This window comes from Puma concolor, chromosome B4, assembly GCF_028749965.1.
Source record: "Puma concolor isolate L17-30 chromosome B4, mPumCon1.1.hap2, whole genome shotgun sequence".
NCBI classification, from domain to species: Eukaryota; Metazoa; Chordata; class Mammalia; order Carnivora; family Felidae; genus Puma; species Puma concolor.
Window position 1 is genome coordinate 111,992,975 of NC_141673.1, and position 23,788 is coordinate 112,016,762.

General features: G+C 35.8%; 1 protein-coding gene across 18 annotated transcripts in view; it reads left to right on the forward strand.

The window, feature by feature from the left end:
* Positions 1-23,788, forward strand: part of PARD3 (par-3 family cell polarity regulator) — a 680,086-nt gene that overhangs the window by 394,136 nt on the left and 262,162 nt on the right. For all 18 annotated transcript variants that reach the window (XM_086714599.1, XM_086714604.1, XM_086714589.1 and 15 more), the window contains 4 exons: positions 14,354-14,479; positions 15,587-15,972; positions 20,801-20,940; positions 23,457-23,585. In XM_086714599.1, the coding sequence (XP_086570725.1) occupies positions 14,354-14,479; positions 15,587-15,972; positions 20,801-20,940; positions 23,457-23,585 (781 nt within the window). The remainder of the gene's footprint in view (positions 1-14,353; positions 14,480-15,586; positions 15,973-20,800; positions 20,941-23,456; positions 23,586-23,788) is intronic.

Sequence of the window (23,788 nt, forward strand, 5' to 3'; positions counted from 1 at the left end):
TTTCTTTTAGTTTTATGTTTAGATATTCTCATTTTTTTGTGTGTATTTTAAGATTTTGTTTAATGGTTACCATGATACTCATATATAAGAGTGTGTGTGTATGTGTGTGTGTATGTGTAGCAATTTATTTTGATAGTGATTTAAGTTAGATGGCATTCCAAATGCACTGTATTTTTACTACCCATCCCCAGTGTTGTATGTTTTTGATATTGTATTTTACAGCTTTTTATTTTGTGTTTCCCTTATCTAATTATTGCAGTTACAGTTGATTTTACTACTTTGTTTTCATACTAGCCTCATAAGTGGTTAATCTACTACCTTACTCTATATTTGCTTTATCAGCGTGATCTTTTTTCTTTCATATATTTTCTTACTTCTAGTTATGGCCTTTTGTTCAGAGCTTAAAGAAGTCTGTTTATCAATTCTTTTGTATTGCCAGTTTTGTGGTGATGAATTACCTTATTAGCCTTTGCTTGTCTCGAACTTTGTCTCCTTCAGTTCGGAGTAACCTTGCTGGGTAGAGTATTCTTGGTTGGAAGTTGTTTTAGTTTTTTCCCAACACTTTGAGTATATCATGCCACTTCCTTCTGTCTTGCAGAGTTTCTGTTGAAAGTCATCTGGTAGTCATCTGCAGTTTCCCTAGTTATTTTTCTCTTGCTGCTTTTAAAATTCTCTCTTTAACTTTTGACATTTGATAATTACAATGTGTTTTAGTGTGTCTTTCTGTGTCCTGTAGTTTGGGACTTTCTGTGCTTCCTGGACCTGGATGTCTTTTTCCTTCTCTAGGTTAGGGAAGTTTTTAGCCGTTGTTTCTTCAAATAAGTTTCTGCCTCTTTCTTTCTTTCTTTCTTTCTTTCTTTCTTTCTTTCTTTCTTTCTTTCTTTCTTTCTTTTGACTCATATAATATGAATGTAGCATGTTTGATATTTTCCCACAGATCCTTGAATCTATTCTCATTTAAACTTTTTGTTTATCTTTTTGAAGTTCTGTTTGTGTTTGGGTGATTTCCACTACCTTGACTTCGAGATCACAGATCCATTTTTCCGTATTGTCTAACCTCCTTTTGATCCCATCTAGTGAATTTTTCAGAGCAGTTACTGTATTCTTTAGCTCTGTGAAGTGTGTTTGGTATTTGCTTATATTTTTCTGTCTCTTTGTTGAAGTTCTCAGTCTGTTGATCTATTTTTCTTCTGACTTTAGCATTTTATGAACTTTTTCTCAGATAAATTACTTACCTCTGTTTCATTAAGGTTTTTGTCTTGGATTTTATCTTGTTCTTTCATCTAGAACATGTTCCTCTGTTTCCTCATTTTGCTTCATTCTCTATATTTGTTTTTATGTATTATGTAAAACAGTTATATCTCCCTCTGCTTGTGAATGACTCTGTATAGGAGATGAACCTTAACATTTAACCTTACCCTTGTTGTTGGTTGTCTTTTGAGCTGTCTGTCCAATACTTTCAGTTCTATGGAGTCCAGAACCCCAACCCTCCCACCCCACCCAAGTCTGGTGTGCAAGGGACATCCCCTGTGTGTACAACACATGCCTGTTCAACTATGGCAGGGTCCAGGGGTAGAAGGCATGAGTCTGCTCATCTGCCGTGCCTAGATGTGCTGGCCAGTGGGGAGGGGGTGTTGCTCTCCCACAGCTGTTACTTGGTTAGAGTGAGGTACAAAAATGGCACCTGCCAATACTGGCATTAGCAATGTAGTAGTTTATAAAAATGGTATCCACTAGTATTCTGTCCCTAAAGAGAATACCAGCAGACTTCTGCCCCTCTGGTAGATACTTTAAGTTTAACAAGTAAAGTTCTTTCACCTGTGGTCTAGACTTTTTTCAAACTCCTGTTTTGTGACCTGGGTCCTACATGTGAGCCCTTTAATCGGGAAATCTTTGTTCTTGATAGCCCTGTGGTTCTCCTTAATGTAATTCCTGTGGCTTTCAAAGCCAGATATTGGGGGTTCCTCACTCTGCTTTAGACGCTGAGGGTTTTGGTACCTAGCATCAAACACAAATCCCTTGCTCCTCAGGAAGTAGCTGTGTGTGTGTGTGTGTGTGTGTGTGTGTGTGTGTGTGTGTGTGTGTGTGTAGGTTTGTCCTGATTTATGTATATATGTTTTTATTTGTATTTTGTGTTTTGAGTTTTTTCCCAATTGTGGGTCACTGTGTTGGGGGTTTTGGCAAGAGTATGTCTCTGTGTGGTCTTTTTGTCCTTTCTTGTGGAGTAGCTCTTCAGCTGGTTCTGAGGTCCTTTTCTGAGAGAACTCTTCCATGTGTAGCTGTACATGTGTGGTATCTGTGGAAGAAGGTGAGTTCGGGATCTTCCTATGCTGTCTTCTTGAACCGCTTCCTGCCCTCCCATTTAAATGAGACTTAACCAGTATTTCAATTATAAACATGCCATTTTCTGTAATTTATTACACATTTCCTCCCTTAATGTGAAAGGATATTAGGATAAAATAAATAGATGAAAAGCCTAGAGCAAAAGGAAAACAAGATAGATAAGTAAATGTAGTATAGATTAATTCAATGGAAGCAATTTCACAAAATCCACTGGTTACCATGGTGTTTAGAGATACAGAACACATTCAAGTAGACAAGTATCCCTTTGCAGAACTAAAAGTTGTTTTATAGCTGAGTCATTTTTAACATTTTTTAAATTTTATTTTTTTATTAGAGAGAGAGAGAGAGAGAGAGAGAGGTGGGGGAGGGGCAGAGAGAGAGAGGGGAAGACACAGAATCTTAAGCAGGCTCCAGGCTATGAGCTGTCAGCACAGAGCTTGATGTGATGCTCGAACTTATGAGCTGTGAGATGATGACCTGAGCCAAAGTCAGCTGCTTAACCAACTGCACCCCCCAGATGCCCCCCCTGAGTCATTTTTAATCTCGGTTGATTTGGCATTTAACAGACTGTCTTGTGCAACTTTCTTATATAAGGGACAAAGAGATTAAGAAAATCAGATTTTACAATTGTAAACTCTTTTTAGACATTACCAGACAATACCAAAATACATTTTGATATTGGGAAACAACAAAGAACAAAGAAATATTTGTTCTTTTCTCAGTACTTAATGTTGCTTTTTTAAGCTTACTCATTGCTTGATAGTAATGGTTCTTCAGATTTAGGTTTTCATTGGGAGAGAAAATGCAGGCAGGCTGCTCAAAATCATAGAAATCAATCTTGAGGAGGCAAAGACACCCATGGTCCTTGTTCTCTGAAATGCTTACACTTAGATTCTTCTCATTCAATCAGAAACCTTCCCAAGGTTTTACCGTGTGATAATTCCTGAGTTAGGTGCTAGGACACAAAGATGAACAGGACATAGTCTTTCTCTAGGGATCTGCAACCAAGATGGAGTGATGGCCCCAAATCACACAATTGTAATTATGTGATAAATGTTGATATATGATAGGTACTCCATGAATTGATAGAGGAGGAATTGTCTGAATTAGGTAACTGAAGCTGGCTTGTTGCAGAAGATGATTTCAAATGTGATGACAGCTTATAAAGGAAGCTACATCAGCTCCATGGTGGCTGAAAGGGCAAATTAAGCAATGTAGTATAGCAGAAAGGAAGAAATTAAGTGGAACTTGTGAAGAAATTGCACATGTATCTAGGGGGAATAAAAGAATACATATTCATGGGATGTAAGTTGAAATTTCCAAGAATAACTTCACTTGTACAAAATTCCAGTCTTATTTGAGCCTTCTCAATTTTGAAGATACAGCTAATTGAAGAACACTTCCTGAATACTTCTTTTTGTAAAAGTGACCCATATCTGTCAGTATTGCCTTCTGATTTAGATTTCAAAGCCAAAAAGTCTAAGGAATAATGCAGGATGTGAATTATATATCATAAAGAGAAAATACACAACGCAGGACATCTCAAGTAAAAATATAATTCAGGAAAACAGGAAAAAATGTGAAGTCAATGTTAGAGAAATTTTTATAGCCACTTAGGTATTATTATGGCCTGAGGCATAATGAAGTTTTTTGAATAAGGATCTTGCTAGGCCTACTATTTTCTGGAGCAAAACTGGAAGGTGTTTTTTGATTGGAGGGATCAGTGACACTTGGCATATGGCTTCTCATCCCCTAACCACTTCCTCAGTACCTAGAGACACAAATAGATGCATGGAAATGACAGTTTTATCTTCCCCTTGATTCTGTTTTTCTTTTTTCTTTAAAATTTATTTTTTTAATTCCAGTTTACAGTTTAATATTAGTTTTAGGTATATAATATAGTGATTCAGTACTTCCATACATCACCTGGTGCTCATCACAAGTGCACTCCTAAATCCACATCACCTATTTAACCCATTCCCCACCCACCTTCTCTCTGGTAACCATCAGTTTTTTCTCTGTAGTTAAGAGTCTGTTTCTTGGCTTGTCTTTCTCTCTCCTCCTCCTCCTCCTCCTCCTCCTCCTCCTCTTCTTCTTCTTCTTCTTCTTCTTCTTCTTCTTCTTCTTCTTCTTCTTTTCTCTTTGCTCATTTGTTTCTTAAATTACACATATGAGTGAAATCACATGGTATTTGTCTTTCTGTGACTTATTTTGCTTAGAATAATACCCTCTGTCTCCATCCATATCATTACAAATGGCAAGATTTGATCCTATTTTTATGGCTAAGTAACATTTTCATTGTACATATAAACCACATCTTCTTTATGCATTCATCAGTCAGTGGACACTTAGGCTGTTTGCATTAATGCTGCTACAACTATTGGATGCATGTATCTTTTTGAATTCATATTTTTTTTATTCCTTGGATAAATACTAAGAAGTGCAATTGCTGGATAGTAGGGTAGTTCTATTTTTAACTTTCTGAGGAACCTCCATATTGTTTTCCAGAGTGACTGCACCAGTTTGCATTTCCACCAACAGTGCAAGAAGGTTCTCCTTTCTCCACATGCTTGCCAACACCTGTTGTTTCTTGTGTCATTGATTTTAGCTGTTCTGACAGGTGTGAGGTGATACCTGTTTGTAGTTTTGATTTGTATTTCCCTGATGATGAGCGATGTTGAGCATCTTTTCATGTGTCTGTTGGCCATCTGCATGTCTTCTTTGGAAAAATATCTATTCATGTCTTCTGACCTTTTTAATTGGATTATTCATATTTTGAGGCTTGAATTTGATCAGTTCTTTATAGATTTTGGATACTAAACCTATATCGTATGTCATTTGCAAATATCTTTTCCCAATCCGTAGTTTGCCTCTGAGTTTTGTTGATTGTTTCCTTCCCTGTTATACTGTTTTACTTTAGTCATCATCTTGTAAATTATTCAAAAATAAAATAAACTGATTCCCATCCAGAGCTCTTTTACACAGTTTCATTACCTTGAAATCAATTTTAACTTCACACATATAATTTGATTTCCTCCTGATTTAAAAGTCAAACATAACTTTCTTATTTAAATCACACATGCTACTATTTTCACGAAGGTTATGCCAAATAATTGTCATTTCCTTTGGCAGAAAACTGTGTTTTATATATTTTATATTCCTAGGTCTTAACCCATAGGTATTACTCAGTAATGCTTACACAGTAAAAGTGTGTATGAACCTGTGACTATCCATATTAGCTATGGCATTGCTATAGTAGATATAGAGAAATATCCTGGCTTGATTGTTGTTAATGAGCTTTTCTGAGGCTGATAATGCTAGGTATTTAAGAAGCAAGATAAAAAAAATTATATACTATAGAAGTTGGGTTTATGAAATTATAAGATTTAAATTTGGTTTTAAGGGACTTAAAATTCCAACTGAAAAATGTGTTTATTAAAAAATCCATGCTACATTTTCAAAAGAACTATATGCACAAGTGCCATAGGGATTTAGCAGAAGTATGGAAATATTGAATGCTGTCGTCAACCTTCAGTGAAGCAATGGAGCTTGCTAGGTTCTTTGAAGAAAATATAGGAGTTATTCTAGTGACATTCTGGAAAGATATTTTTTCCCAAGGAGAGAATATATGAAAGGAAGATGCTACATACACATGTGCACGATTTGGTAAGAACTAACGAGTAAAGGATTTGAAACAGAATGTATTATAAGATAGCACTGGAGGGATTGTTAGAAAGCACTTTATGAGTGACCTATGAGACTTCATTCACTAAAAATAATGGAGACATTGTAAAAGGTTTTTAAGAAATAGGATTGTAGGGGCGCCTGGGTGGCGCAGTCGGTTAAGTGTCCGACTTCAGCCAGGTCACGATCTCGCGGTCCGTGAGTTCGAGCCCCGCGTCAGGCTCTGGGCTGATGGCTCAGAGCCTGGAGCCTGTTTCCGATTCTGTGTCTGTCTCTCTCTCTGCCCCTCCCCCGTTCATGCTCTGTCTCTCTCTGTCCCAAAAATAAAAATAAACGTTGAAAAAAATTAAAAAAAAAAGAAATAGGATTGTATTTAAAAAAAAATTATTCTTTTACTTGGACTCTACAGTCTAACTTAGAGTGGAAATTCTACAACATTTCCCTTGTGGAAAAAAGTGTGGCAAAGCATATTGTTTTTGATAAAATGCAGTCTGTTTTTCTGGGTCTTTTCTGTAATGGATATTTCCCATTTATATACATTCTAGGTTATTATTAAGCCAGTGGTCTTTGGAGTGTTCTATCACAGTACCTTTTCTTTTGCAAATAGTAGTTATATGGTTGTGCTTATTTTGTCAAGGAAGTTGTTGGATTCTCCCCCCCACCGCCCCCCACGCCTTTTTCTTTTTTTTTTTTTTTAAAGATCTGGTATCTACCAGGCAGTGTTCTTGTTTCTAGGTGGAGGGAAGATCAAGGCTTGGCAAAACCTTTACAGGGTCAGATATTCAATGTTTTTGCATTGTGGGTCACCGGAGTTTCCACTGCAAGCATTCGATTCTGTCATTGTAGCATGAAAGCAACCATAGGCAATGTATAACTAAATGAGTGTGGCTATGTTCCACTAAAGCTGCATTTACAAAAACAGGTGGCAGGCTTAGTCTTAATGTTGGCTTGTGGGCCATAATTTGATAAAAATGCCCGCCATCATGGAGTTTCTCTTTCTCTTTCTCTTTCTCTTTCTCTTTCTCTTTCTCTTTCTCTTTCTCTTTCTCTTTTCTTCTTCTTTCGTTTTCTTTCTTTTCTTTCTTTTGTTTTCTTTCTTTTTTCTTTCTTTCTTTCTTTCTTTCTTTCTTTCTTTCTTTCTTTCTTTCTTTTAAATTTATTTATTTATTTTGAGAGAGAGAGAGAGAGAGAGAGAGAGAGAGAGAGAACATGTGCGAGTGCACTCACAGAAGTGGGATAGGGGCAGAGAGAGAGGGAGAGAGAGAATCCGAAGCAGGCTCAGTGCTGTCAGCTCAGATCCTGATGTGGGGCCTCAAACTAATGATACTTGAACTGAAACCAAGAGTCAGACTTTTATCCTACTGAGCCACCCAGGTGCCCCATGATGGAGTTTCGATTCTAATATTTTTCATATCTAAAATTCCTTCTCCTCTGTTTCCTATTCATAATATTTGGAGAGGGAGACAAGAGCCCAAAATTTCACTGCCACTTACTGGTAGATAAGAAAGTCTTTCTATTGTAACTCTATGTTATTAACTACCAACACACACCCCTAATTCTCAGGAATTCCCAGAAGGCAGCAAATTAAAAAAAACAAACTCATTTAACATCTTCCAATTAGTAATAAGTACTCACAGGATTCTTCTTCGTTTGATTGTCAATCCTGAGACTTACAGGAAAAATCTAGTTTTGGAAAAGCAGCCCTTCCTTGGTAAGACAGGGAGGGAAGGAGGAAGAGTATGTGTGTCTGTGTGCGTCTCTGTATGTTTCTAGCTTTCTGCAAATGGCTCCTGCTGGCATTGCCTTATTAATCACTCACTTTTTATAGATGAATTTTTTTCAACCATTTATCTTCAGTTTAATATTTACAGTATCAGGTGAAGGGTCTATACTATCCTTTCAATTACTGAATTAAAGTTTTTCTTCATGACTTTTTCCCCTGGACTTTTTGCTTTATAATACATCAAAAACAAGAAGTTTGTTTCTTTTTCAGAATTTCTAGTTAGAAATGCTGTGTTACCTTTCTGTCAATCAGTGACTAACTTGACCACGTGTTATCTTTATGTTTTTGGCAGAGGAGTTGTTCGGAACTGTTCAACTTTTAAGGCCAGAGATACTGGGACAGAATTCAGCTCTGTCTTTTAGCAAGGGAGCAAGTTAGCTTTGTTTAGCGTTAGTCTTTACATCTGAGGGACGGACACTCCAGTGACTTTGTATGGCTTAAATAGGAAAATATATGCAAATTACACCATATATGTAAAGTACATTTAGCAGAGTACTTGGCAGTGACAGCTAATAAAAATGATATTTTATCTTCCTTTGATCTTCCTGTCATGTGAGTTAGAATTTCCTCCATATTGCTGATTATTCTGTTTGTTTAGATAGGTGCTGATTAGTGTATGAAATAGTAGAAGATGATCATTTTTTTCTTCTGTTTTGAATCCAAGATGAGAATTACTGCTGTCATATATTCAAGATTTGCAAAACAGTTGACCCTTGAGCAACACAGGTTTGAACTGTGCAGGTCCATTTATTTATGGATTTGTTTCCCCTATAAGTACAGTGCAGTATGTAAATGTTTTTTGTCTTTCTTATGATTTTCTTGTTAACATTCTTTTCTCTAGCTTACTTTAAGAATATAGTATACAGTACATATAACATGCAAAATATGTGCTAATTGACTTACGTTATCAGCAAGGCTTTGGTCAGTAGTAGGTTATTAGTAGTTACGCGTTTGGAAAATCAAACTTATGTGCAGATTTTTTTACTGTGCTGCGGATCAGCACCCCTAACTCCACGTTGTTCATAGGTCAACTGTACATACTAGTTTAGTTCATTGGGTGTATATATGTTAATGAAGAAATAGAGCCAATTTGAATTTCATGGAACCTAGTTCAGTCAGGAAAGCTTTATGCAAGGTGTGTATATTTCAGATCATGGTAGAATTTTGAATTTATCACTTTTCAAAGAAATATGCTCTTGAACTTTGAGTATTCAATTTTCATTACTTCTGAGAAAACACAATGTAACTTCATGAACTGAATCTGTAGCTTTTATCTGAAAGTTTTTAATTGTGCTTTCTTAGCTGTAGGCTTATTTGTTCTAATAAAGGATTACAATAATACCTTTGTTTTAGGTAGAAAAGTATAGTTTACATTTCAATAAATCTTGCTTCTTTAAATATAGAAGTATGATGCTTGTCATTTCTGCCCTAAGCTGAAAGACTTCTCTATTTTTATTTACCTATTAGAGATTTAAAAAGCAAAGATTTTGTTTTTTAAACTTGGAACTTCTCTGAACTTTCTTCTGTTTGTATCTGCTATGAAGATGGCTGTGGTTCTCAGGGATCAAATGTAGATAATTTCTGGCCCCTCATGTTTAGTGTTCAGTGAACTGAGAGGGTCTTATTGATGGAATCCCATTCTGCATACTCCCACTCTGCCTTCAGTATGGTTGTGGTGTTTATACTGTGTCAGCTTTTGTTAAGATGAATTATGATCATGCCCATACAACTGGGTGGCAGTTGTGGGAGTTTACATTATCAAAGCAAAACTCAGACTTGCTTAGCCAATTTAGATGTCAATAAAACCTTTGTTACTTATTTTCAGTTTTATCATTGGTTGTAATTTATACTTAGAATTGAAAATGTTAACATGTATGACTGAGTTTGTTTTAATTAAGTGCATAATTAGGCTAATGAACCTTGTGAAAACGTAGTGGTGCAATCCTTAATATAATCTAAGCAGTTGAATTTCTAATTATACATCCCAAATCATGCTGCATTTCAATGGCTTTGCTTTCTGTATTCTTCTTTGCACTGCCCCCCCCCTTTATGTTAAGAAACATTGCTCAAGAGCCATGAGGATAGGCTTAAAGAAATAGTTGTGTATTTGCATATTTTTATTGGAGGGAAGTTATTCAGAAGTGAGATTCGTACATAGTGGACATAGTGTTTTTTTCCCCCAAATTAAAAAAAATATATATAGGAAACAGTGGAAAAGGGGGTAGGCCTGGAGATGTTTCAGATTTATCAGGAAAAAAAAAATCTATGTGCTCAGAAAGCATATGTGCTAAGTAGGGTTTACATTAGATTTGCACACGAGGTGCAGGAGTCTCTGCTTCTGTCCCCCTAAACCCTACAGACACGCCTTCATAAGTCTGCCTGCCACATTCATCCATCCACCATGTCTCTTCTTCTGCGTCTGTCAGCACAACCCACCTAGGCAATTCTGCTTCTGGGCTGATCCCTCCAAGTAGAGCTCACCTGGCTGCCTCTCTTCCCTCTTCTTCTTCATATATATATATGCATGTATTTTTTTTTTTTCTTGTGCAAGGTGACTTCTGGAAAATGGTTGTCCCCAATAAGGAATTCTGGTACTGACTTCCTAGAAGAAGAACTATTCTCTGTCCTAGCACACTGACATACCAAAATGCTCGGAATTTCGTTAGCTTCGAGTATTTTTTCTAAAAAGTGTTAAAGGAACCACAACACCATGGGCAGTCAGTTCTTCATCACTTCAGAACAAATACTGGCTGCTGGTTGAATTTGCAAAATATATACCTAACATGTGTTTTTAATTATACAGTTTGAGATGGCTTTAAATTGAAAGTGGGAGGTATGGAAATCTCCGTGCTTGCTCTCATGTGTTTCAGGAACATGAAAGTGTTATCACTTACCCATGATTTCCCTTCAGAGGGTACTTTTCATTCTCAGTCTTGCTGTTATGGTATCAGTTCAATTTTCTTGTGAAGTTTTTTTTTTTTTTTTGATAGTTCATTCCCATTCCTTTTGTAATCATTTTCACCTAGTGAAGCAAATGAGATAATTTTGCAGATTGTACCACTTTACTTTTAAATTAATCCATTCTTTTGGAGAGAATGATTCTAATAGTGTGGTCAAGTACTTAGAAATCAGCAGGCTACTAACTTCTCCTTAATTCAGTCTGTTCCATTGATTCCCTGATCACTTGCTGTGTTACTCAGGGTGAAATTCATCCTCCACCCCCCCCCAACCCCGCCCTCATCAGTATCCTAATCTTGAGTGCCGAGAAAAAGGATTCTGAGATTTTTGTGGCTATTTTAATAACTGGATTGTAAAAGCCTCTTTTAATAAACTTCTGTTTATATTCCATGTAAATGTGATGGTGTATTTATTTATGATATATAACATTTTCTACTGTATATTAGGATTACTGATGAATTAGGCTGTATATGCGGACTTAGAAAGACAAGCCATTCAATAAATGAAGCATGTCATGCTTTTTTACTTTGAATTATTATTCTAGAGTGATTCCCGGCTGGGGGTGGGGTGGGGAGTAGATTATAAAAGAAAAATGATTATTTAGATGAATACAAATCCATAGACCTATTGTGAAAAATAGTGATGCCACTTGTAGAATTAAATTACAGATTTCCAAGTTGTGTTATTTTAAACTGTCATAAATACTGAAAGGATCTATCTGGGGTAAATTTGTAAATTTAAACAAATCATCAATAATAGTTAACTGCTGAATAATTTTCATTAAACGTAATCTGTCTATATATGTGTATAGATATGTTTCTTTAAAAATATGTGGGCTATTTAGAATATATAACATATTTCAGAGTACATAAGAACCTAATAATTATTAGTCACTTTTGATTGCAGGAGTATTGTAACCATATTGAAAAATCATTCATGATTTCACCGATTAAAAACTAATTAACTAACTGGAGTGATGCTTGGTAGGGCATACTCTTACTGCACACTGAATGCATGCGCTGTGGAATAGCTTTCTTGGTCTATAGAGAGATTTAGCAACAGGTGTGGCACCACATATCTGGTTATGTTATGATTGGCTGTGGTGGCTGAGTCATCTTTTCCTTCAAGCTGTCCTTTTACATGGTTGCTTTGATGGTAAAGTGGCCAAAATGTTTTCTACTTCTCATACTACCAATGACTGATTTAATTTGATTTCTCAAATTATTTTCTCTCATTCAACAGAATAATAGATACATCTTAATAATAATAATGTGTTGTCATAGAATACCTCAATCAATTGCATGGAATGCCTTAGTCAATTGCACGTAGAAACACACTAAGACAATAGGGAAGTATGGGGAGACAGATCATGGGCATGATGACATTTTAACATAACCTAATTATTGGTGGCATATTGTGGAATCTCTTCCTTCCACATAGGACTCAGACAGTTAAGTGCTTGTACGGCTATGTCAGTATACTTTGTTCTCACCTTTGAGCCGAGAGAATTTTTGTATTTGTTTAATTCCAGTATATGGTAGTAAGTAACCAAAAATTACCTGTGTAATAATGTTTTTATCAGTCACTAAGATTTTTTTAGACTCTTACACTAGTAGGTACTAATCATCAAATGTTAAAATTACAAAAGGCAATTTAAATATTATCTCTTCCGGGGTACCTGGGTGGCTTAGTCAGTTAAGCATCCTACTCTGGTTCGTGAGTTCGAGCCCCGCATCAGGCTCTGTGCTGACAGCTCAGAGCCTGGAGCCTGCTTCAGATTCGAAGTGCCTCCCTCTCTCACTGCCCCTCTGCTGCTCATGCTCTGTCTCTTTCTCTCTTTCTTTCAGAAATAAATAAACGTTACAAAAAATTAAGAAAAATACAACTTAAATATTATCTCCTCTGATTATTTTTGCATGTTAGTAGACTTGACCATAGTAAAACATGCTGTAGTATACTTAATAATAAAAATTAAAATGAAGTTAAAGTATGATTCAATAAATATTCATGAAAGAAACAAGTTTAAGCTGCAAAGTAACAAGTGAAAAAGGACTTTTGTTTTTAAGTCAATTTATTTCAGTTCAATCATATATTTGGTGTAAATGACATTTTCGTGAAAAAAAAGAATCTGAATCTAAATTTCCCTTTGATTGTATTCTATTTTGCAAAAAGTTTGTTAGAAACATGAGACTTGTTTGTATCAGCTCAACTCATTCAGTTTTCCTTCATTAATGATCTTGCTACCAGCTAGGTGCTTGAGTGTGCCTTGCTGAATGAATCCCATCTTGTCTATCTTCCAGTAGCTTACAATGTACCAGTAAGGATAGATAGGATATATATATAAGTAACAATTGTAGGGGAGCGAGATAAGTGGCCACAGAACAAACAACAATTACTGTAAACATTTAAAAGAGGAAGCTATCTATTTGGCTTTTTTCCTGGAAAGCTTGTGTAGGACACAGCAAAGAGATCTATATCTTCCAATAGAATATATTCCAATAGAATATATGCCAATAGAATATATATAGGCTATTAAAAACTGTGGTGTCTTCAACTTTAATTTTGGCAGGATTCTAAATTCTAGTATCTCTATGGATATTATCTCTAAATATTAGGATTATGAAAGAAGACCCAAGCTTTGGACAGGCCAAAGATTCATAAAAATTTTAACATGATTATCATATATAATTTATGTGAACTATCAAGTTAGTCACAGCACCAGAAGTAGGTGAAGATTCATGTTCCTTGTACTCTGCCATATAATGTTTGCCTCTTGTCCCAGGGTATCTAGACTGTCCTTCCCGTCAGTCAAGAAATTAGTGCTCTAGACAAAGTGACAGTAATAATTTTTGCTTTTTTATCTCCCTATTGGTCTCTTTGGAGAACTTTTAAGTTCATTCAGGCTTTTCTTTCAACCTGCCATTTGAGCCCATGTTAAGAGGTGACTGATGTTATTTGAGCTGCCACTGGCTTTGTCCTATTTGTTTTCAAATGGAAATAGTGGCAACAAATTAGTTGCATTTGGGAGACCTAACAAGATTTTGAAATTCAGAATATTAGGAACTATCAGATTCAGATGCCAAGAACAGAAACTTTCCTGTTTTTCTTCACAAATGCACAATGTGGTGAGGTTCACCTTTCTTCGTTACCTGCGCTTTCACAGAGAGATAGATGGGCTTTGCCGTCCGCAGTGTACCGGCTGGCTTCAAACAGAAAACCGAAATAGCCAAAGCTATTCACAAATACACACTCATCTATGTTCCACACTGTGATATCTACTGAACCATCAGGCGAGCTCTGTTTGAGGCATTTCTAAGCGTGGAGAGAAGTACACGGTTTGTTTCGGAAACATAATCCTGACAAGCCGGAAACAATTTCTTACGTTTATTGAAAGGATCCATTTCTACACATCATTTATACCGTTGTGCTTTTTGTGTTGGTGTTATTTTCAAATGTATTAATAACGATTTAATACACTCCTTTATCAGGAAGTCTTTGTAAATATAGTACCAGCATTAAAGCAGTAGGGCATTGTGCATGGTAGAAATATTACATGTGTAATGATTTGCATTCTTAATGTTCCAGAACCCTGGGGTTATTAGTAAAACGATTGGAGAAAGGTGGTAAAGCTGAACAAGAAAACCTTTTTCATGAGAATGATTGCATTGTCAGGATTAATGATGGCGACCTTCGAAATAGAAGATTTGAACAGTAAGTGTATGCCGGCTATTCTGTTCTTTCGTGCTTTCGGCATGAGACAGTGTAGCGCATTGCAACGCTTCTAGCCACGTCTGTGCCTCTGTCCTTATCCTGGAGAGAAGTATTTTCTGCTGTTATCTAGCTTTTAAAAATTTAATCAAACTCCAGGTAATTACTACTATTAGACTATATTTCAAAATGCCCTCTGACTGATAGAGTGCTTCTTAAAATAATGTGGGTCCGATTTTGACTTCACAATTTTTCTACTTCCTCACCTTTTGGAAAATTTGCCAGTGTGCTAGTTTTTATTATCCTTTAACTCACATTTCCAACTTTGTTGCACATCATGACTCTGCGTATGGATAAGCGGAGAGAGCTCCTGTGAGCACAGTGTGGTCCACTCAGATTTTCTTTATCCTGATTCAAGTCCTCATTCAATTAAAAAGATGACAATTGTCCAGGTCTTATTAAAAACAAGACAGGAGTGAGCAGAAATCAGAAGGACGTGGTGTATGTTCTGAGTCGGGAACCAGTGAGAGTTGGAGCAGTTTCTCAGGCTGGTGACAGAAATGCACTGGGACCAAAACTTTTCATATTTTGAGTCACATCGGTGTTCTTGAGATCTTTGCATACACAGACTTGAATTAATTTTGCTGATAATGGATAGTTGCTCTCTATAGTTTTCTAAGTGTATTTATAAGTATATTCATTTCTTCAAAAACTCAAGTCATCCCCTTTGATTTATTTTTTAAATGTATTGGATAACATCATAGAGACAACATTCTATTTAATTTCTATTCCTATCGCAAGAATAACACCTCTGTTGTGCTTAAAATTATTATTTAATGATTTGTGATTGAGATTATAGTACTTTATCTGCAGTTGTAGACAGTTGTGTCATTTTTAGTTTGAGAATGAGAAATTTGTATTTGGAGAAACAGCTATTCTTTTATCAGAGCTTACAAACTTGATTGATAAATGGGATATTAGAATTTTGTTTTTCAGTTTCAACGAAGTCTATCAGTTCTTGTTGCTTAATTAGTGTACTTAATTAAGCTCATAATATCTCCTAGTCTGCCAGTCTCCTTTTGCTAATTTTCCATTCTTTCTCAAACCCAGAGCACAACATATGTTTCGCCAAGCCATGCGTACCCCCATCATTTGGTTCCATGTGGTTCCTGCAGCAAATAAAGAGCAGTATGAACAACTATCCCAAAGTGAGAAGAACAATTACTATTCAAGCCGCTTTAGTCCGGACAGCCAGTATATCGAGAACAGGAGTGCGAACAGTGCAGGCCTTCAGGCCCTGCAGAGAACACCCCGACTAAACCACCCGCCCGAGCAGATAGACCCTCATCCCAGACTACTACCTCAGAGCACACACCCCTCCGGAAAACCGCCCTCAGCTCCAGCTCCAGCAACCCAAAATATATTTAGTACCAATGTAAGCAGTGGTTACAACACCAAAAAAATAGGCAAGAGGCTTAACATCCAGCTGAAGAAAGGTATGAACCTCCTTGTTTTGTTTTATGGAATTTATTTTAAAAATCAACCCATTATTCTGTGAAAGAACTGATACAATGACTTAAAAATATTTAAAATTGTATTTCTTATGCTTTTCAGGTTCATTTTGCTATTTCAGAATTAACATACAAAGTTCAGAGAATAAAGTCTTAAAAGTAAGCTTGTGTGAAGAAGGTAGCAGTAAAACTTTTTGGTAACAGAGGTAATTGCTTTCAGGATATTACTATTAAACCCAAAACAGTAATGAGGAATTGCCTGTTTAGATGACCCCCTTCGATATTCAGATACAGCTCTCAAAGAAGACTTTAGGGCTCCTCCATTTCAACCCGATCATTTTGGCAAGGGCAAGTGATTGATTGGTTTGGAGCTGTAGCGGTTCGTGGTAGAAAGTAGGTTCACCAAGCAGGTAGTTCCATTGGCTCCTTGTCTCCTACTTTTCCAGAATATTGAACTACTTCCCTTTCTTAGGGTGACAAGGGAAATTTTAATGAGCCTTGCCAACTCTTTATTACATACACCTTACATCTATTAATTTATTTAAGTATCCATTCCATAGTCTATGCATCTTTTTATATAGGAAGCATACTTTTCCATTTTGTTCTTCTCAAACACTCAGAGCTGACTAGTAGGCTTGATTTTCTGATTTTCAAACACTGTCCCCTCGAGGCACCAAGGTACACTTTTGCTGTTAATCATTCGTTTTAGCTGGACATTTTGATGTATTTTTAAATCATGTCTTTCAAAATGATGTCATAAAGAATATTTTTCTTTTTGTGAGCTCAACCAACTCCTACAGTCGGATGGAAATGAATCCAAGAGATATTGAGTGATTTCCTTAAGTCACATGGCTGTTGGCAGCAGATTCTTACTAGAACATTTTCCATATCCTGACATTTAGACCATTCTTCTTTCCATTTGGAGCAGGGTGTACAAGGATGTAAACTCTGAGATTCCTGTTTCCTTTCTAATCATATTCTTTCATTGAACTTTATGTGAACCACAAACTCCTTATTTCTGGTTACTGACTTTTAAGCTCCAGATACCTGGTTGACATGATCAGGAATTGACAGCTTTACTCCACTTTGAAACCTCTTACAAATGCAGAGTTATATCAGCATAAACCCCGTTTAGCTTTGTTAATTCCTGAATGAGATAAATATCAGATCCTGTCTTACTTTTCCTCTACTCAAATGACAGGCCCTGTTTTTTAAGCAAAAACAGGTTAAGAAACACAAATGGAATTGTATAAAAGATAAAATTCTGCCTGGGATCTCTCAACAAAGGGAAAATATTTTACTTGGCTCTTGTCATAAAGATATCAGTTTATAAATACCATTGCCCTTGTACACTGGCAGGCGTATTCGTTTAGTTAAATACGGTTTTTCACACAATTGTATATTAACAACTTATGAAACAATATGAACTTTTAGATAAAGTGAAATTTTATTTGCCACTAAAAGAAGCATTCCTTTGAACACAAAAATTAACAGTTTTATTTTAATAGCATTTAAAAAGATATGATTACATTGACACAGCTAATGGAGAAAGACTGCACTCAATCATCAAGATTAGAAAAATGGAAACAATGGTTTTCTTTGAAATGTTTTTCTGACTTTGAGGATTCTAAATGATATAGAGCCTCATGGCTCTATCTTCATTTTAATTTACTGTGAGAATGTATGACAAAAGGCTGAAACCAACTGTGTATTCTGTCAATAGTTAGAAATAATTTTATTTGAAAAATAAATTACGTTTATGATAAATGAGAGTGAAGAAGCTGATTCTCTTCCATTAATGCTGAATACATATTTTAAAAATAATGATTGTATGAGAGTTGAACATGCTTTCATTGTAGCCAGCTGCTAAGATTTTTACCAATTAGGATTGTTACATTTAACATTTTTGATGAAGTCCATCAAAAATTTAGGGTGTGTCGGTGTTAAATTTTAAACTCAGTTCAAGGTGAACTGACATGCTTTGAATGATAGTTCTTCATAAACTGAGTTCAATTCTATTTACTAAAAAGACAGGCCTTCATTTTAATGATTCTTTGGCATAATTTAGGAACCCTGTCATATAACATGACAAAATAGGATAGCCCTTTATGTACTTGCTTCCGTAATTATGATTTCTTAATATTTATTGCCATTTTGCCATTCTCAAGTACCCTGCTCTTTTGTAGAAATTAGCTTTTTAATAAAGTCAGAGGAGAAGGTCAGTAATCTGTTTCAGTCAGTGCAAAATGTTTTGTTGGCTTTGCTAAATGAAAATTGATATCTATTTATCTTTCTTTTAAAGGTCATTGCCTGGACTTTTAGCTTACAGATTTAGGGGTTATTGCTGATATTTTAATAGTATTGAGGTTCATGTAACAGTCAGTCTTTGTGGTTCATACAAATTAATATTGCGAAAGGAGCATAATTTAGAATTCTTTCTTAATAAATGTTATTGCAAGTCATTAGAGTTTCATGAAAGCCAGAGACATATGGAAACATCCCAGAAGAATAATTAGGAAAATTTCATATAGACAAGATGCCATTCAAGTCTTCAGCACATAAGACTCAAAAATTAACAGTCCAGGCACATTGTTAAAGTGACTTCAGACTTGATGTAAATGAATGTTTTATAAGAACTTGAAAACATGTAGGGTAGGTTTTGTTACAGGTATAACAACAGAATGTAATTTTTTTCCCTTCATTTCAGCTTTGTTTCTTCTTTAAGCCACGTTTTCATTCACAGTTACTAACTCAAATCATTTACTTACAGATTTATACTCTTGCTTATGGTTCCATATTGAGTGTTGCACCAAGTTAGTGTATTCTTCTGCAGATTATTCACCTTTATGTAGCTCTTTATTCTTCCCACATGAGCAATATTTCTCCTAGTACCATTTTGACTGAAATGGAAACCAATATCCTAAAAAGTAACTTTTTATTTTTTAATGTTTTAATATATTTCCTTATTTATTTTGAGACAGAGAGAGAGTGTGTGCCAGCAAGTGCAAGTAGGAAAGGGGCAGGGAGAGAGAGACAATTCCAAGCAGGATCCACACTGTCAGGGAAAAGCCCAATGTGAGGCTCCATCTCAGGAATCATGAGATCATGACCTGAGCTAAAATCAAGAGTTGGGCACTTAACTGACTAAGCCACCCGGGTGCTCCCAGACTAACTTTAAAAAGTTCTGGTTTTGGTGCCTGGGTGGCTCGGTTACACATCTGACTTTGGCCCAGGTCATGATCTCACGGTTTGTTGGTTCGAGCCCTGCATCAGGCTCTGTGCTAACAGCTTGGAGCCTGGAGCCTGCTTTGGATTCTATGTCTCCCTCTCTCTCTGCCCCTCCCCTGTTTGTTCTCTATCTCTCAAACAAAAAAATGAATAAACATTAAAAAAAAATTAAAGGGGCGCCTGGGTGGCTTAGTCGGTTAAGTGTCTGACTTCGGCTCAGGTCATGATCTTGCGGTTAATAAGTTTGAGTCCCACATCGGGCTCTGTGCTGACAGCTCAGAGCCTGGAGCCTGCTTTGGATTCTGTGTCTCCCTCCCTCTCTGCTCCTCCCCAACTCACTTGCTCGCTTGCTCTCAAAAAAATGAATAAAATTAATAAAACATTTAAAAAGCTCAGGTAGAAATTAATCATTATTAGAAGTGTTATAAAAATTGTGTGATTCATTAGAAATTTGTTGTAGTCTTTACATTTTTTCTTGGCTCATTTTGGCTTGTTTTCTGTTGATTCTAGTAACTACAACCCTTTTTCTGCACTGCATTGCCCTTATGAGTGCATATCAAGAAAGCTGCTTGAAGAACCTAGAATTTAAATTCTACGGAATGTTGCAGTAATTTATAAAGGCCTTGTTAATTTCAGTACTTTTATTTTATTTTATTTTATTTTATTTTATTTTATTTTATTTTATTTTATTTTTTAATGTTCATTTATTTTTGAGAGAGACAAAGCATGAGCTGGGGAGGGGCAGAGAGAGAGACACAGAATCTGATGCAGTCTCCAGGCTCTGAGCTGTAAGCACAGAGCCCAGTGCGGAGCTCGAACTCAAGAGCCATGAGAGCATGACCTGAGCCGAAGTCAGACACGCAACTGACTGAGCCATCAGGAACCCCTCAGTACTTTTAAACATAATATGATGATCTGTAGACTTGTTAACTATGATCAGAGATGGGGTCTTCACTGGATAATTTGCCTTTGTATTTTATTTTAAAAATTTTACTGATTAATTGATCGAGAATATGTAGGGTGAGATTTAGGTGAACAAATCTAGGTCCTGTCAGTAAATTGTTGTAATTACAGTTTTGGGAGGTTCTGATATCTGTATCTAGTAAAACTTCTCTTTTCCCTATTTCTTTTCCATCTCCTGATCATTTTCTCTTTCCTTGCTTCATCTCCTGCCCTTTAAATCTGGATACCAGTATTGCACAATAATGATTGATTTTGGGGGTACTATGGATTGTGTCAGAATTTTTTTCCACATGGAGAGTTAAATTTATTTCACACGAAACATTCAGGCCAGTTTAAAACGTTTAGCTGTGGTATTTGTATATTACCTTTCATTTATCTTGGACTAGATTCACATTTCTTCTTAGATTAAAGAATTTTGAAGTATAAACCATTTAAACCTTCCATAATTTAGTCTACTCTGAAAAAGCTATTAAAATCTTTATGGTATTAAAAGCAATGTAGGCCCCTGTGAACACTAAAAAATGTCAAGTTTAGGTAGAGAATAACAAATCCTTTATGTGCCATACACCTGTGAAATTCAAGGTATCCTCATTTACTTCTTTTGTTGTTGTTATATGTTTAGGTACAGAAGGTTTGGGATTCAGCATCACTTCCCGAGATGTAACAATAGGTGGCTCAGCTCCAATTTATGTGAAAAACATCCTCCCCAGGGGGGCCGCCATCCAGGACGGCAGACTCAAGGCAGGAGATAGACTTATAGAGGTGAGTGACTTCTAAAAGTCAAAAGTGCTGTGAGTGCTAAAAAGTTCCATTTTTAAGGGTCAGTTCATTTGTCACATTTTCATAAAATGAAAATAAATTATATATTTTAACAGAAGTACGCATCATAAAACAGTGAATTTCTGCTTTACTTCTACTTTTTCTATGTTATTTGATGAGAAATATCTTTTCATTGAATTTGCTCATAAATTTTTAGTTACTCAGACATTTGGTTTATGAGATAACGTTTGTCATTATGTAAGTACAGTGTCTGTTAGGTTATATTTCTAGATGGCTTTAAATTTATGTCTGGTAATATAGAAATGATATCTAGTTTGTAATCAGAACACAGACAAATGTAATAAATGAAAACAGTGTGTCTTGATGAGAGGAAATTTTGAAATGGCAGCATGGAGAATGAATTGAGACATAAAAATCAAATGTCAGAAAGAAAATAGTTTTTCAGAATTTCCTTTTCTGTACCTCAGGAGTTTCAGTTCATCGGTCTTTGAGACCATCTTAGACATACGTAAACATACATAGAAATTTCTGTGTGTGTGATCATTTGTATATATAGAAATAAAAGGAAGAAAGGTTGAAAAAATCTTACTAGTCATTTTTCTTAGCGTTTTCTTCCGAGAACATAGTCTGTATTCTTAGCAGCATATATTGTGTTTCCTAATTTTAACTAGTATTCAAACCCTAATGTTAAGAGGACATTTTTATTGCATTACCTTTTCTTCTTTACTCATAACTTCATATGTAGTTTCGAATTCTGCAGATTGAGGTTTCTTGAAAAGTAATTGAGCAAAGGATTGCCTTTCAGATTTTTCTATGTCCACATTTTGGGCCTAGATTTCTTAAATCTTACTTCTTTCCTGGTCGTATTGTTCATGTGACACCATTTTTTAAAGGGGCACTGATACAATCTAAATAAAAGGAAAAGTCTAAGTATGAATTATATTTAGAGTGTTGTTTCCAGAAAGGACCACTTGTCCTTGGGGCGTAAACTGAGTAGTATTAGTCCAAATTTGCATTTGTAGCTTTTTTTTAAGTAGTAGGAAGCTCACACAGGACTTGAATCTAGTCATCTTTGCCTCTGAGTGTCAAAAATGTGTGTCCTGCACCAGCCCCACTTCCTTCCTTCCTTCCTTCTTCCCTTCCCTTCCCTTCCCTTCCCTTCCCTTCCCTTCCCTTCCCTTCCCTTCCCTTCCCTTCCCTTCCCTTCCCTTCCTTCCCTTCCTTCCTTCCCTTCCTTCCCTTCCTTCCCTTCCTTCCCTTCCTTTGCTTTCCTGCTTGCTTTCTTGCTTGCTTTCTTTCCTCACATAATTGCTTTACTCTCAACACATCACAAAGGCAGTATTTCTATTTTTGAACATTGGGAAGAACCTCCAACCTGTATTTCTTTAGAGTTAGGTTCTGTAGCTGTCAGCTTTCTTTGAAACTGCATTTTCAAACATTTTAAGCCTAACTTTCCACGATTTGTACTTGTAGCTATACAATATCAACAATCTTTTGAGCAGTTTTTCTGAGCATCTGGAAATTGGAACGCATATCTTAAAAAAAATAGTATCAAATCAGTAATTTTTTTATTACCTGGAAATTTTTCCTTTCTTTAAACCTATTATTCTTAAATCTTTCACGCATTCACTTACTAGCATACATTGAGTGGTGGTAGATTGTGTTTGGTGGAGAGGGAAAGATTCCAAAAAATATTTTAACTACAAGGATATTTTGATATTACAATTTAAATAATATACTTTGTTGCCTTTGACAAAATTTTATTTTTGTCTAAAGTGAATACTGAATAGTTTTTAAAAGAAATTTTCACTTTTATTTCTTTTAAGTGTATACTGCTATCTGATAATGTTATACTTCTTAAAGATCAAAATGATGAGATTCCTCAGGAATTGGCTATTTTAAATCTCTTTGTTTTGGTAGAATTCTCTTAAACCATTGAAAAATATTGAGGTATTGCTACCTCAAACTATTGCTACCCCTTCAAAAATGTTATTATCATTCTGCATTCTTCCTTAATGCTTGCCTTTTAGGGATAAAAAGTTATCTTCATAGTTTTCAGTAAAATTTCATTGAAAGTTATACCAAAAAATTTTAGTGTGGTTTTACTATCCCCTATAACCTTGTTATTTTCTTATAAGAAAATCTATGATACACAAGGCCATCAAGATATCTCAGTTCAAAGCCAGTAAGTTTTGTGTTAACATGATAATTTGGATATAGTGCTTGTTTATTGCTTGTTACTTGTTAGTGCTCTGGTAGCTGTGGCTTTTGGTTTATTAAAGAGCACTAAAAGATTTACTGCTTCCTGGCTCACTTCTAGATACCTAGTCTATATTTCTTTGTTAACCACAACAGCCTGGTGGCTAGCAGATCATGGAAGAATTTACCATGAAATGAATTGTGCTCCATCGTAGACATGATTGGTTCTACGATGTGTGTCTTTTCTTCTGTCTTACGTTTGCATAGGATTGCAGCTGAAAACTTTTTATTTGTTTTAGGTAAATGGAGTCGATTTAGCAGGCAAATCCCAAGAGGAAGTTGTTTCCCTGTTGAGAAGCACCAAGATGGAAGGGACCGTGAGCCTTCTGGTCTTTCGCCAAGAAGATGCCTTCCACCCAAGGGAACTGGTGTGTAAATTTAGAGCAGATGAATGATTTCTGATGAACATGAGCCAGGGATCTGGGCTAGCCACCTGATGGCCCATGTTTACTAAGACATTTTCCAAGTAGTGTATATGTTTTATATATCTTTCAGCCTTAACTGAATATAAGCATTTTTTTCTTATATTCTTTTTAGTTTTGGAAATAGATATTCACAATTTTGAATGTAG